This window comes from Theobroma cacao, chromosome 5, assembly GCF_000208745.1.
Source record: "Theobroma cacao cultivar B97-61/B2 chromosome 5, Criollo_cocoa_genome_V2, whole genome shotgun sequence".
Classification (NCBI taxonomy): domain Eukaryota; kingdom Viridiplantae; phylum Streptophyta; class Magnoliopsida; order Malvales; family Malvaceae; genus Theobroma; species Theobroma cacao.
This window is the reverse complement of record NC_030854.1, coordinates 35,941,926-35,954,592: the sequence shown is the minus strand read 5'-3', so window position 1 is coordinate 35,954,592 and position 12,667 is coordinate 35,941,926. Positions and strand designations below refer to the sequence as shown.

The window sequence follows — 12,667 nt, the reverse complement described above, 5'->3', positions numbered from 1 at the left end:
ATTTAAAAACGGAGTTGCCTGCCTACTTTAATACTTTAGGAATGTTGGAAGAAAAGAATGATTAATTATGGAAAAAATAAAACAAAAGGAAGAGCTAGCATTTAAGAGATTGCCATTTGCTTGTCCAACTGAACTAGTTAGGACCATTTGGAAGGATTTTGTGAATATATTATTCTAAATAATTGACAAAGGAAGAGAATATTTGAGGTTACTTTATTACTTTATTCTAATCTTCCTCGGGGAAACTTCTGAAGAAAAGAAAATGTGTTATCTCTAGTTTCTTCCTTATATTATAATGAATTAGAATTGCTTTCATGACAGTAAAAGGATGAAGCATGTACTGCTTTCTTGAAATATTATCTTCTTTTCCAGAGTGTAAAGAGGAGCAAAGAATATCATACATGCATTTCTCTTCTTATTATTAAGTGATTAATTAATGGGTGCTATGTTTTATTATATGTCCCAAGCCATGGGGATTATCAATAATATGTAGAAAACAAATGCTCATGAATTTTTATTTTCTGCAATTGCATTGGGGATTCGGTACAATTGATCAAGTCATTTAGGAGAAAGGCAAAGCCATTATATTTTGACTTTCTATCATTGTTTTTTTTTTTTTTTGCGTGGTTTTAACAGTTAATTGGTTTCGATATAGGGGATTTGAGATCCAGATCAGATCTTATTTTTGAGGGAAAAGTGTAATTATAAGTCATTCGTCGGCAACTTGGAGAGAGCAAAAAAAAAAAAAAAACTTTCTATCACAAGAACAAAACCATAAATTTTAACATAAATAAACCCATGCATTTCTGAAATTCTCTTAATTCGTTTAAATATTAAAACTTTGAATATTTGGCTTAAACTTAGAAATTTTAACATAAATTTCAGGATAATTCCTTTTTTTTTTGAAAGATTCAAAAGTGCATTAATCCAGTAAGGGAATAAACCAAATTTGGGATAAATTTTAGGGAATGTTAACTCAAATAATAAACCTTCCTAAGCATAGTTATTTCTTATTAGGGGATTTATTTGTGACATTTAGAGGCAACAGAGGTAATTCTATATTTTGACTGACTGATATGTTTATAAGAATGACTTGATCTTATTGCTACGCACATTTTACGTTTTAATTTAAATCAGTCATGTAACTTTATGAATGAAAATAGATCACCCCCTTCCATAGAATTGCTTCAACCTCATCGTACGAAAGTTAGAATTGGTGTGGAACTCTTGTGATTATAACATAATTATTAAATAATTAGTCTATACACAAAAGTAGAATTATCAATTTTGTCATATAAAGAATTATATATTTTGTAATTACTGGCATAATTTTTCTTTTACTCCTGAGTTTTCAGTCCTGAAATTTCATTTCTATTACTGCATAAAGGAAAGGGAAATAAAGCTGATTGTAATCGGTCCACTTTGTGGATTTTATAGTATTTAATTAGAATTGTTAATACATAAAACAAACTAGCATTATCACAATTATTAGCAGGAGAAAACTACAGGTTCTTTTTCCTTTTTCTAGCATTATCACATTATTTGCTTGCTTCTTCTAGCATATACAGTAAGCATTATTGAAATTTATAAGATAAGGGGGATCTTGTTCTTCTATAACAATATTCTTCAATCTCCCAATACACTAAACAGTATTAACATGACATTTCAAATATTTTCCTTTTTAAGTGTTGATAGTTGTTCCATGGATCTATGCTTCATCTAGCCTTGAAAGGGTAGGGCTGCTTTCTTTATCACTCTGCTATATGGTCCTCTTGATTTCATTATCTCTGTTTTTCCCTTGTGAAAGATTAGCTCTCAGCCTGGATCTAAATTCTGACTCCAAATTCAAGATTGCTCTTGTTGCTGGTGAAGATTTTTTTTTTGAAAGGCAGATATATTAGCAACAGCATTAGTGTGCCATCCATAGTCTCAAATCTTTTGGTTTAAGACTATTGTTGGCATCAACCTAACCTGAGCTTCAGAAGAATTAGAACATTTACAGTTCAATCTGCTCAAAAGACTTTGGCAGAGGCTTATCCTGTCCTGGTTTGTCCAAGAGACTCTTCAAAATGAAAGAAGCTAGCCTAACCTCTTGAAGACAACCATAACGTGAACAAGAATAACACACAAGGCAGAATTCAGAATTTACAAACCACAGAATTACAGACCCAGCTATCTCTCAAAACGAAACCCTCTCCCCAACTTTCAGAAGACCACCAATAACAACAGCAGCTCCACCACTTAAATGCTCGTACTCAGCAGATAAAGCACCCAACAACCCAGCTCGAGCCAGATACTCTTACCATTTAGCAGACAAGAAGACAAAAAAACCAGAGATGAAAACAGCTCCTGAGGAGACCCAACCATTGACTGAACAGAAAACTTGTCCCTTCGTAGTCCACCTCCTGAGGCTTAGTTGCTTCGCATCCAAAATATGTGGCGTTGGAAAGAACCTACATTAACCAACATTCCTGCTCCATCCCTTCTGGTGAAGATTCTTCCACCTGACAAAGGAAAGATGTTGTTAGTTTCTGAAACTGAAAACATTACTAACATTGTATTCAAGTAAGAAAATAAATTGCATAGTTCACTAATTTAATAGACAATTTTTTTTTTGTCATCTGCACATTTCATATGTTTCATTTATGGCGATAATTCAAGACTGACTGCCCATCAGTCTTCTACTCTCCTTTGTTTGTTTGTGGACTCCCTCTCTGGAATGAATGAATCTTAATTTTTTTTAAAAAAATTTATGGAGATAATTGGCAAATTATTGTCGAGGGAAAAAAAAATGTACAGGGCCGTGTAGATATTATGCAACACAAAGTCTATGCTTCACCAGCCAAGACAGAGTAGCGTGCTTCAAACTAAAACAGAAAAAGACAGAATGATTCATAATATTTTCAGCATTAGTACAAAATTCTGATTAAATCCAATCAAATTTCAATATGACAGAGCAAATTGGTTAGATTTATAAATCTTCCAGTCCAAGCTACGAATGAAATTTTATGTGCATACAAATTTGCAGATGGTGTTCTTTTGAAATATTAGTAATGGTAGAGACAGATTATTCCTAGCAGAGATCATAGATTTACATGGACTTACAGGTGAAAGCACACATTCAATGTGAGCAACGAAGAGGCCTTGACATTCCTCACAATAATAGATATGATCTTTTGGTTGTCTTTCTTCTTCACAAATATCACAACGGTACTCTCCTGAATCATCTTCAACAAAAGAGTCTTTAAGAGTAAAAGGATGAATGTGATGGATAGATTCAATCGTTTGTGGTATAGGAACACATTTCAAATGGAAATTGACAGCACACTCCACGCAACGATAGAAGGGTCCATTGCACATTTCATTGCATGTACTACACAAGAATCTAACTTTATTGTCTTCTTCCAAAATGTTACCTACATCGTGTAATAATTCACTATAAAATCCGAAGTCGGGCACATTGTGGTCAAAGAACATTTGGCTATCTGCTCCGAAGTAGTACAGATTGTGCTTGTGGGAACCAGATTTTAAGACTCTCCTAAGGGAATTAGCACACACTAAGTGGAAGTCAAGTTCACACTGCAAACATCCATATCCAATGAAATCCTGCTGGGAAGACCTCGATTTGAACCCCAATTTGCAGGCATGACACTTTTTGCAATTAGGATCCTGGAAGGCAACTAAAGGATGTAACGAATGAAATGGGTGTTTTATCTCTTGCGGTAATGTTCTAACGCAAGATTTGTGAATAATATAAAGGCAATCAAGGCAAAAATAGGCTGGACCTAAGATTGGTAAATTGCAGCCACAACATGGTAATAATATATGTACAAGATTGCCAAGGACCAGCATATGCTCATGACTGAAATGGAGTAACTTGGTTTCTTTTTCGCCATGTTTTGGCTCTTGGCTCCCAATCCTAGGAGCAGCTAACGCTGCGCATTTCACATCGAGCTTGAACTGACAATCCATGCAGAGGTAAACAAAACCAACAGAAAATTCTCTACATTCATCACATAAAAAGCATGTGGTTTTTGAATGAGGGAATTTCGATGAAAGGATGAGAGAATGTGGGGAGTGAAGAGGGTGCTGCAGCTCATAGGGTAACTCAGCGCATGCTTTATGTAATCCATAATGCTCACAACATTTACAGATGTAGACTGTACCATTAAGCTCTTGCCAACAAGCGCGGCAGTTACCATTTTCATACCTTTTAGTTAGATGGAAAAGGTTCAAGGGATCACTATGGCTAAAATGTCGAATCTGCATCTCAAAGGACAAAAGAGAGATAGAAAGTGAATAAATTTGTTTTATTATATACTAACAATTTTAAGTAAAGTTGAGGAAAGTACCTCGAGTGCAGATTTTTCCGAGGGCTTCAAAGAATAAGGGCTCATCGTTTTGAAGCCAATGATGGACGTCGACGTCTCTCCTTGATTGGCTTCATTTTTCTCTTCTCTTTCTACATTCTCATTCTCGCTCTCATCCTCATCATCTTCATCACTGCTTTCCCCATTCTCTAATTTCTCTTTGTCTTCTTCCTCATGTTTCTCCTCTGTATCTTTGAGCTCCCCTTCTTTCTCTTCTTCACTTGTTTCCTCTTTGTCATCATCCTCTTCTTTTTCTTCACTACTGCTTTCCTCATTCTCCTCTAAATCTTCTTCTTCTTCCATCTTTTCCTCATCCTTCTCTTCTTTCTCTTCTTCACTCGTTTCCTCTTTGTCATCCTCCTTATCTTTTTCTTCATCGTTGCTTTCCTCGTTCTCCTGTAATTCCTCTTCTTCTTCCATCTTCTGCTCTTCCTTCCCTTCTTTCTCTTCATATTCTTCCTCATAATTTTCCTCCTCTTTCTCTTCTTCACTCATTTGCTCTTTGTTGTTCTTCTCTTCTTCTTCACTAGTCCATTCCTCTTCATATTCTTCCTCATAATTTTCTTCCTCTTTCCTTTCTTCGCTTATTTCCTCTTTTATGTTCTGCTTTTTTTCTTCACTAGTCCATTCCTCATTGATGTCATCACTCTCTTCATCCTCATCATCCTCACTTCTACTTTCTTCATCTGCTTCCTTCTCTCCGAGCTCTTTCTTCTCTTTCTTCCTTTTCTTTTCCTCTTGTTTAAGGTCCTCTAACAAAAGGTGTACTTTCTGCATCTGACCAGAAAGTCACTGTTACATATCACCTTATCCATTCATTGCTTTTGTTGTCATTGCATTCATACATTTCTTTCAAATTTTCTCCATTTCTAAAATGTTTTATTCACTTTGTGCCTATATAAATGCTTTTAAGGAAATCAACTTGATGAACTTCTAAACATGAGTTAAAGTTTTAGTTGCATATGCACTTCACTTCATGTTGCAAGAGCTTGTTTGGCCCCCTAGAACTACAGTGAAAAATGTTATTGGAATAATATTTTTTTAAAAAAATTACTAGTACATTAAAATGAATTAAGAATGTTTATTCTTCCTTGCTATTTTCTTTAAAAGCTTTAATTGTAAAGGTACATGTACATATATACTTGTTCAGGATTGAAATAACCTTTTTGAAGAGTAAACCACACTTTCCTAAACAAAAGTTTGTTAAAAACATGACAAAGAAAAAGAAATATGGTTGTACCTCAAACAAGTGAATCCTGTTGGTATTGTTACCAACTGTTTCTTTGAGCTCTGGAAATTTTCCATTTCTCTGTTGAACTCTTTTCATTAAGTCCATTAACTTCATCACTTCGGAGTCAGAAACCTATGGCCAAAACAAAAAAATCAGATATCCTGGTCATGGTTGGTTTTCAATAAAACATGTTCATATTTAGCTGCGCAAATAGAACAAGGTAAAAGAATTATCTTTAATTACTAATAGATACATTGAGACTGCATGCAGTTCATAGAAAATTTCCCAAAGAGATTGTAAATGATCAAATGTGGGCTTATTACCTCTTTGACAACACATTCGACATGAGCACTATATCTGCACTTCTTACAATAATAAACATGATGCTTCGGATTTCTTTCTTCTTCACATATATCACAATAAAAATCTCCAGAATCATCTTCAATAATCCCACGACGAAGGGTCAGAAAATGCCTATGATATCTATGTTTAGCTATAGGTGGTATTGGGATACATCTTAAATGAATGTTGAAATTACATTGCACACAACGGTAGAAAGCACCTTCTTTATTGTTTTTGGCATAACAGTCACGGCCACAGCCATTGCAATTGAAAGCGTAACGCATTCCAGAATCTCTCAAAAAATAGGCGAGACTATGCTTATGGCATTTATGTTTGAGTGTGGATAGCAGCCTAGCACAGTGAATATGTAGGTAGAATTTACACTCATGACAGGCATAACATGTTTGTAAATACGGTATACATTCAGGTTTACAGCAAGAGAAATCATAGTCGCCATGGTTGTATTGCACGTAAAGATAGTGTGCTGGATGAAAAGGATGCTGCAATTTTTTGGGTATCTTAGAAATACAGGATTCATGGAGAAAGAACCTGCAAGCAAACATTCCAGTATGAAAACAACCATAGGACATGCCTGATAAACGCTTGTCACACCAACTACAATCAAGTTCATAATATTTTGTTGTCTTCCTGTACTTGAAGAGAGCCAATGGTTCGCCATGGCTGAAATGATTGATTCTCTTTCTCGCCCTGCCTGCAGTTATCTGACCCTGATCTTCTCGAGTGATTTGATCCTTAGTTGAAGAAGCTCATGCTAAATCAGCATCGATATCGCAACTGTCGCAGTGGTATCTAGGGCCTCGAGAATTCCGGAAACATCTTTCACATAAGAAATCCGAAGACATACCTTTAAGTCTTAGCTCGTGCATTGAGTGGGAAGGGTGGGTAATCTCTGATGGCATTTGTTTTTTGGCACACAAGCTGTGCCGCGAAAACTTGCATGTTTCACAGGCATAAACCAAACCATAGATCTCCTTGTCGCAAACATCACATTCTTCCTCGGTAGTCCCCTTTTCCACAAAACCATGGGACAAGGTATGCTCATGAGAACCATGACTGATAGATCCCTTCTCCTTTTGTGGCGAATTCCCCATGGTCAAGAAAAATATGAAAAACAAAAAAAATGTAGTGATTACTTATATGAAGGATACTAGATTCATGGAAGGTGCCAAGAGAGGCAAATGCTATGGCTTGGGTTCTGCTGTTTGGGTTCAAGAGGGCATTGGATAGTAATGAAGGAAGGGTGTGTAAGGGAGGAAGGACTGCCAATCTGTCTCTAAACTGAAAGCTATTGATTGATATGTAATTTGGAAGTGGTGTCTCTTTGGATTGACAAAATAATTTAACTGGTAATTGCTATGTTTAATTTAGGGCCCACAAACCTATTTGATCAGAGACCCACAAAATTATTATCATTTCGGTAATTATTGGATGGGAATTAGAGAAGAAAGGAATATTATTTGAATGTTGTACAAGAAAAAATAAATTAATTCATTAAACTAGCTTTTCTAAAAATAAAAGGTGCACTCTAAATTAAATAATATTATATAACAATTATTTTAATTGTGTGATGGAAACATGCAAGACATGTATATGCTTGTTGCTGTGAAATAATTAAAGGTAACAACTTTAGGTTAATTAATTTGGTGATTCATCAAGAAGCAAACCTGCTTTAAATTTAATATTGGAGCATAAAGTTCTTTACTTATTATGAAAGTATGAAAACAACTATATTGCTTTAACGAGTTAGCTAATCGTTGGGGCCCTAAACAATTTAGCATTTATCCTTTTTATTTTGAGTACTATATATGTTTTCCTTTCTCCTTTCACAAAAAGAAAAGGGCTAAAAAACTATTAATCATTCATGTCTATATGCTATAAAATAAATAAATAAAAAGAGAGAAACAAGATCAATTGCAATGTTTGAAACATTTGAATACCATCATGGACATTACAAAAGATTAATTCTGGGAGAAAGTATATATAAACAGGGCCAAAACAAAAGAAGAAAGCTTTACCAAGCATTTGAATAAACAAGGCAATGATTGCAGCCACTAATGATTTCTTTAGATAAAATAGTAAGGATTATTAATTTTCTTAATCAAGTTAAAAAAGCTGATATCTTGCTTTTCTAACTAGTTGAATTGGTCAAGAAATTGCTTCAACATCAGCCATAGGAATGCTGCAATTACCCTTGCTATATAGTAGAGTCGAGTTTTGACAGCTGATATGTTGAAAATCAGTTTTAACTTTGAAAAGGAAATGCAATATCATCCTTGTATATATAATAGTAGTATCATTACGGACATTTCTTATTAGAGTTTCAATTAATGGTAATTAATCATATGCCCTGTAATTATTCCTCATGATCAATTGCTTTCTGAAGATCTGCAATTTACCTCCGCCAAGCCAAGTATGGCTTCCTCGTTCTCTTCTTCCTCTCCCTTGGAACCAAGTAAGACAGTACTTCTTCTTCCTGAAAGTACAAGCCAAATATGCACGTGCTTAATTTACTACCCTTGGATTTTCTAAATTAACCAAAGCATTAAGGTGGTTATAAGATTAAGAATGAACATTCATTTATACTACAGATTTTTAAATCAAATTTGCCGTATTACTCTTTAAATAATATTTAGATTAGTATAGCTATACTTAAAAAAACAAAAACATTTGTACACCAAAGATGGGTATATATGCATGCATTTAGGTATGCAACAAGCAATGTTCTTAATAACAAGGCAAATATCTCAAAAACTTATTCTAATTAAAATAATTAGATAAATATACACAAACATCAATAGATAGATCCTATCCAAATGTAATAAAGCAACTTAAAAGGGGCTAAACTAATAATTGGTGATGCAAATTAATTGCATGACATGATCTTTTCCTTCAAAAAATTAAGTAATATATATCATCACAGTGTTAAATCTAGTTTTCAGATAGCAGAGTAACAAAAAAGTATAAATTCTTTAATTTTAAAAGCTTATAATTAGAAATTTACCTTGAGAATCACACATTCTATATGAGTCACAAATAGTCCTTGACATTCTTCACAGTAATATATATGATCATTGGAATGTCTTTCTTTTTCGCAAACATCACAATAATATTCTCCCAAATCATCTTCGATGAATGAGTCTTTGAAAATTAAAGGATGAACATGGCTTTTAGATTTCACAATTTGAGGAAGGGTCACACATTCTAGATGAAAATTGATGTGACACTCTAGACAGCGGTAGAAGGCTTGTCCACTACAAATTTCGCCACAATGACTACAAAAATATCCAGCGAAGATATCAATGAAGTCAGAGTACATGGCGAAGAACCGTTGAAACTCTGTTCCAAAATAGTAAAGATCGTGCATGTGAGAGTCACGTTTCAGAGCCCGTCTTAGGGAATCAGCACATGTAATATGAAAGCTAAGGTAACACTCTTCGCAGCTATAGCTATAGCCAGCTGATAAAAGCTTTAGTGCACAAGCATGACAAAATCCATATCTCGCGTAGCTCAAAGCCAATATGTGCTGAGGATGAATTGGGACTTGCATCACTTGTGGTAATTTAAGACAAGATTCATGAAGAACCCAACCACAGCGAAAGCAGTAGTAAGTTGGACCAAAGATTTGCAGTCGACAGAAACTGCACTGTCTTTTATATGTAGGGTCCCTAAAATTGCAAAAGAGTAGCTTATGCTTGTGGCTGAAATGGAATAACTCGGTTTCCCTCTCTGCCTCTTTCAATGTAGAGAGTTCACTTTTAGGAACTGCTCGCATCGCACACTTCACATCAAGCTTGAAATCACACTCCTCACAAAGATAAATGAAGCCAGGGGAAATGTCTCCGCACTCATCACATATAATGAAATCTACCATATGAGGAGGTCTGGTATAGAGGTTGAGACCATGGTGGGAGTGAAGAGGGTGTTGTATCTCACTGGGTAAATGAGAGCATTTATCATGTAGATAATAACCACGAATGTAGAGAGGGCATTCTTCACAGATGTAGCCTGGACCACTAAGTGTCAAACGGCAAGCTCTGCAATATTGGTGTTCAAACTTTTCAGTCGCCTCGCAGAATTTCAATGGGTGTTCATGGATAAGAGGTCGAACCTGCATTTTAAAACATCCTCATGTGTAAAAAAAGAGGATGTATTAATTAGTTGTCATCTACCCATTTAATTTAAACACAAAAATCAGCATTGAAGTCATGAATAAAAGTTAGTAGCTGTTATTACTTGTTGATGATTAATTTCATGGTAGTAATCCTTAATTGGAGAAAGAAAGGTATATATGTACTTTACCAAATATAGCATTTAAGTAATAAATAAAATGAATGGAAATTAATTACTATTTTCCATGATAGTTTCCCACCAGAGTTTGTTGAAGATGGTCATCAATTGTTCCAAATTCTTCCATTTCCTTCTCTACAAAAGCTTCGCTATCGATGGATTCGGGAGCTGAGGATGAGACCTTTCCTGCTGAAGTTTTATCCTAATTAAGAAACAAACTTTTTCATCACTAGCATAATATAGGAAAAAACTAAATAAATCGTTAAATGGAAGGGTGAATTTTGTGTGAAATAATTCATTTAATTGATTCATGATCTTACCTTATTGAGCACACACTGAATATGAGTAATATATGTACACTTTTTGCAATAATAAACTTGATGTGTTGGATCTCGTTCTTCCTCACAAATATCACAGTAATATTCTCCAAAATCATCTTCTTTGATTGAATTTTCAAGAACAAGCTGATGACAGGTGTGGTATCCATGTTCAGCTATAGGTGGTATTGGAACACATTTGAGATGGAGATTTAGATCACATTGTACACATCGATAAAGACTATCCAAACAAAGCTCATGACAGGTATTGCATCCCAAGTAGTACTTGATAATTTTATCCTTGAAATTATTGAGACCAAAATAAGTGAGATAGTGGTCGTGGCACTCATGTTTAAGGGTGGGAAAGAGTTTTGCACAGTCAAAATCAAGGTTGAAGTTGCATTCTTGGCAACAATAGCTGTAGGTGGAAGCTGTTCTTTGTCGAATAAGTTGTGTACAAGCATTGCAATTAGTGTTGCTATCCACAAAGTGCAAGCGAAGAGGGTGCGATGGATGAAAAGGATGGTTCAATGTTTTTGGTATCTTATTGGTACAAAACTCATGAAGGAAGAACCGACATCCTTTACAACCATAGAAAATACCTGTTAGAGGCTTGTCACACCAACTACAATTAGAATCATTTCCTTCTTTGCTGCTATGCTTGTAGAGGACCAGCGGATCCCTATGGCAGTAATGCTGAATTATCTGTTTATCGCTGTCTGCACTAGATCTCTCCTTCTTCTTCATAGCTTGCTGATCATCATGAGCCGAAAAGGCGCATACTAAATCAAGCTCGAAATCGCAACGACAGCAAACATAATTGGTGCCAGAAGATATTTTCAAGCATATATCACAGATGAATTCATTAGTAATACCAGACCAATCCAATATAAGATGGTGCTGCGAGTGGAGAGGATGTGTAATCTCACGAGGCAGATGTTCCAGGGCTTTGGCGCATGATTCGTGCAGCCAAAGTTGGCAACTCAGGCAAGCATAGGCTGCGCCACAGATTTTCTTGCTGCATTTATCACACAATATATCATCAGTCTCATGAAAACAATGATACTGCATGGAATGTTCATGACTAGCAAGTTTGATCTCCATCTCGAACAAAGGTACAATTAAAAGATGCACAAATCAGTAGAAAGAACAGAGAGGGCAATGAGGACAAGCGAATGGCAACAGAATTATAGGGGGCAGTGTGCAAAAGGGGAGGTAATTAACTATGCAACGTTGAACTGTGTACATAAATAAAGTAGTTTCTTGTGTGTAAGAAGCAGCCAGGGAATATTTATATGCTTCCCAAAAGGTAAACAAAATAAAATAATATTACTTTCTTGTGTGAAGCGAACACGTTGGGTATATATGAGGTTAGTTAATTGGATGAGTCACAAAGTAAAAACGAATATTTACATTTTTATAATATATTTTTAAAAATAAATTATATAGATTTTTATTTAGTTTTTGAAATATTAAAAATTTGAAGCTAATTAATAAATAATATCGATTTCCATTCTTTGTTTTATTTATGTTATTGGCTTGAATATTAGTTCTATATATGATAAAAAAAAAATTGATATAAAATCCTAATTCTATGATTTTGAAACAATCATTTGCTCTTTAAAGACTATAATTTAACCCAATTCATAAATCATCAACAATTTACAATTAATACTTTACTTTAAAAAGTATACACATATATAACTCTCATTAAAATTGAATTTTTTGAACTTTTTTGAAGTAAATGTTTAGTACTCATATAATTATCGTATCAATGATACAACACATTTTAATGTCAAGGTTTTTTTTTTTTTTTAAAAAAGCAATTCTATTAGCACAAAAACCATTATACCATCAAAACTCTCTATACTAACCATTAAATTAAAACTTCTATTGGCATATAAACATTTGACCTGTGTAACATAGAACGTGTACATTTACAAATAACATTGCTGCTCTATAAATGCCGCTTCTCATCTCTAACATGATTAAGTCACATGAATGAACAAGCTCTCAATCCTTTTCCCAAAAAAGCTAGTTAGAGCTGAGCGACAAAAATAATGTAGCTACTTAAACACAAATAAATCCTCATCAAGTTA

The 12,667-nt window shown here is 34.6% G+C and overlaps 3 protein-coding genes across 3 annotated transcripts; all 3 read right to left on the bottom strand.

Moving 5' to 3' along the window:
- On the bottom strand, positions 3,558–4,865 carry LOC18600055 (nuclear polyadenylated RNA-binding protein 3). Its single transcript, XM_018121074.1, has 3 exons — positions 4,353–4,865; positions 3,832–4,263; positions 3,558–3,680 (listed from the first exon to the last, which is right to left on the bottom strand). Exons 1-3 carry the CDS (start codon positions 4,863–4,865, stop codon positions 3,558–3,560), a joined length of 1,068 nt encoding a protein of 355 aa, XP_017976563.1.
- Positions 6,711–7,055, bottom strand: LOC108662037. The gene has a single exon (XM_018121073.1). The coding sequence runs from the start codon at positions 7,053–7,055 to the stop codon at positions 6,711–6,713; it is 345 nt and encodes a 114-aa protein (XP_017976562.1).
- Positions 8,111–11,672, bottom strand: LOC18600053. The gene is made up of 4 exons (XM_007030305.2): positions 10,572–11,672; positions 10,334–10,453; positions 8,966–10,072; positions 8,111–8,437 (listed from the first exon to the last, which is right to left on the bottom strand). Exons 1-4 carry the CDS (start codon positions 11,670–11,672, stop codon positions 8,357–8,359), a joined length of 2,409 nt encoding a protein of 802 aa, XP_007030367.2. The 3' UTR covers positions 8,111–8,356.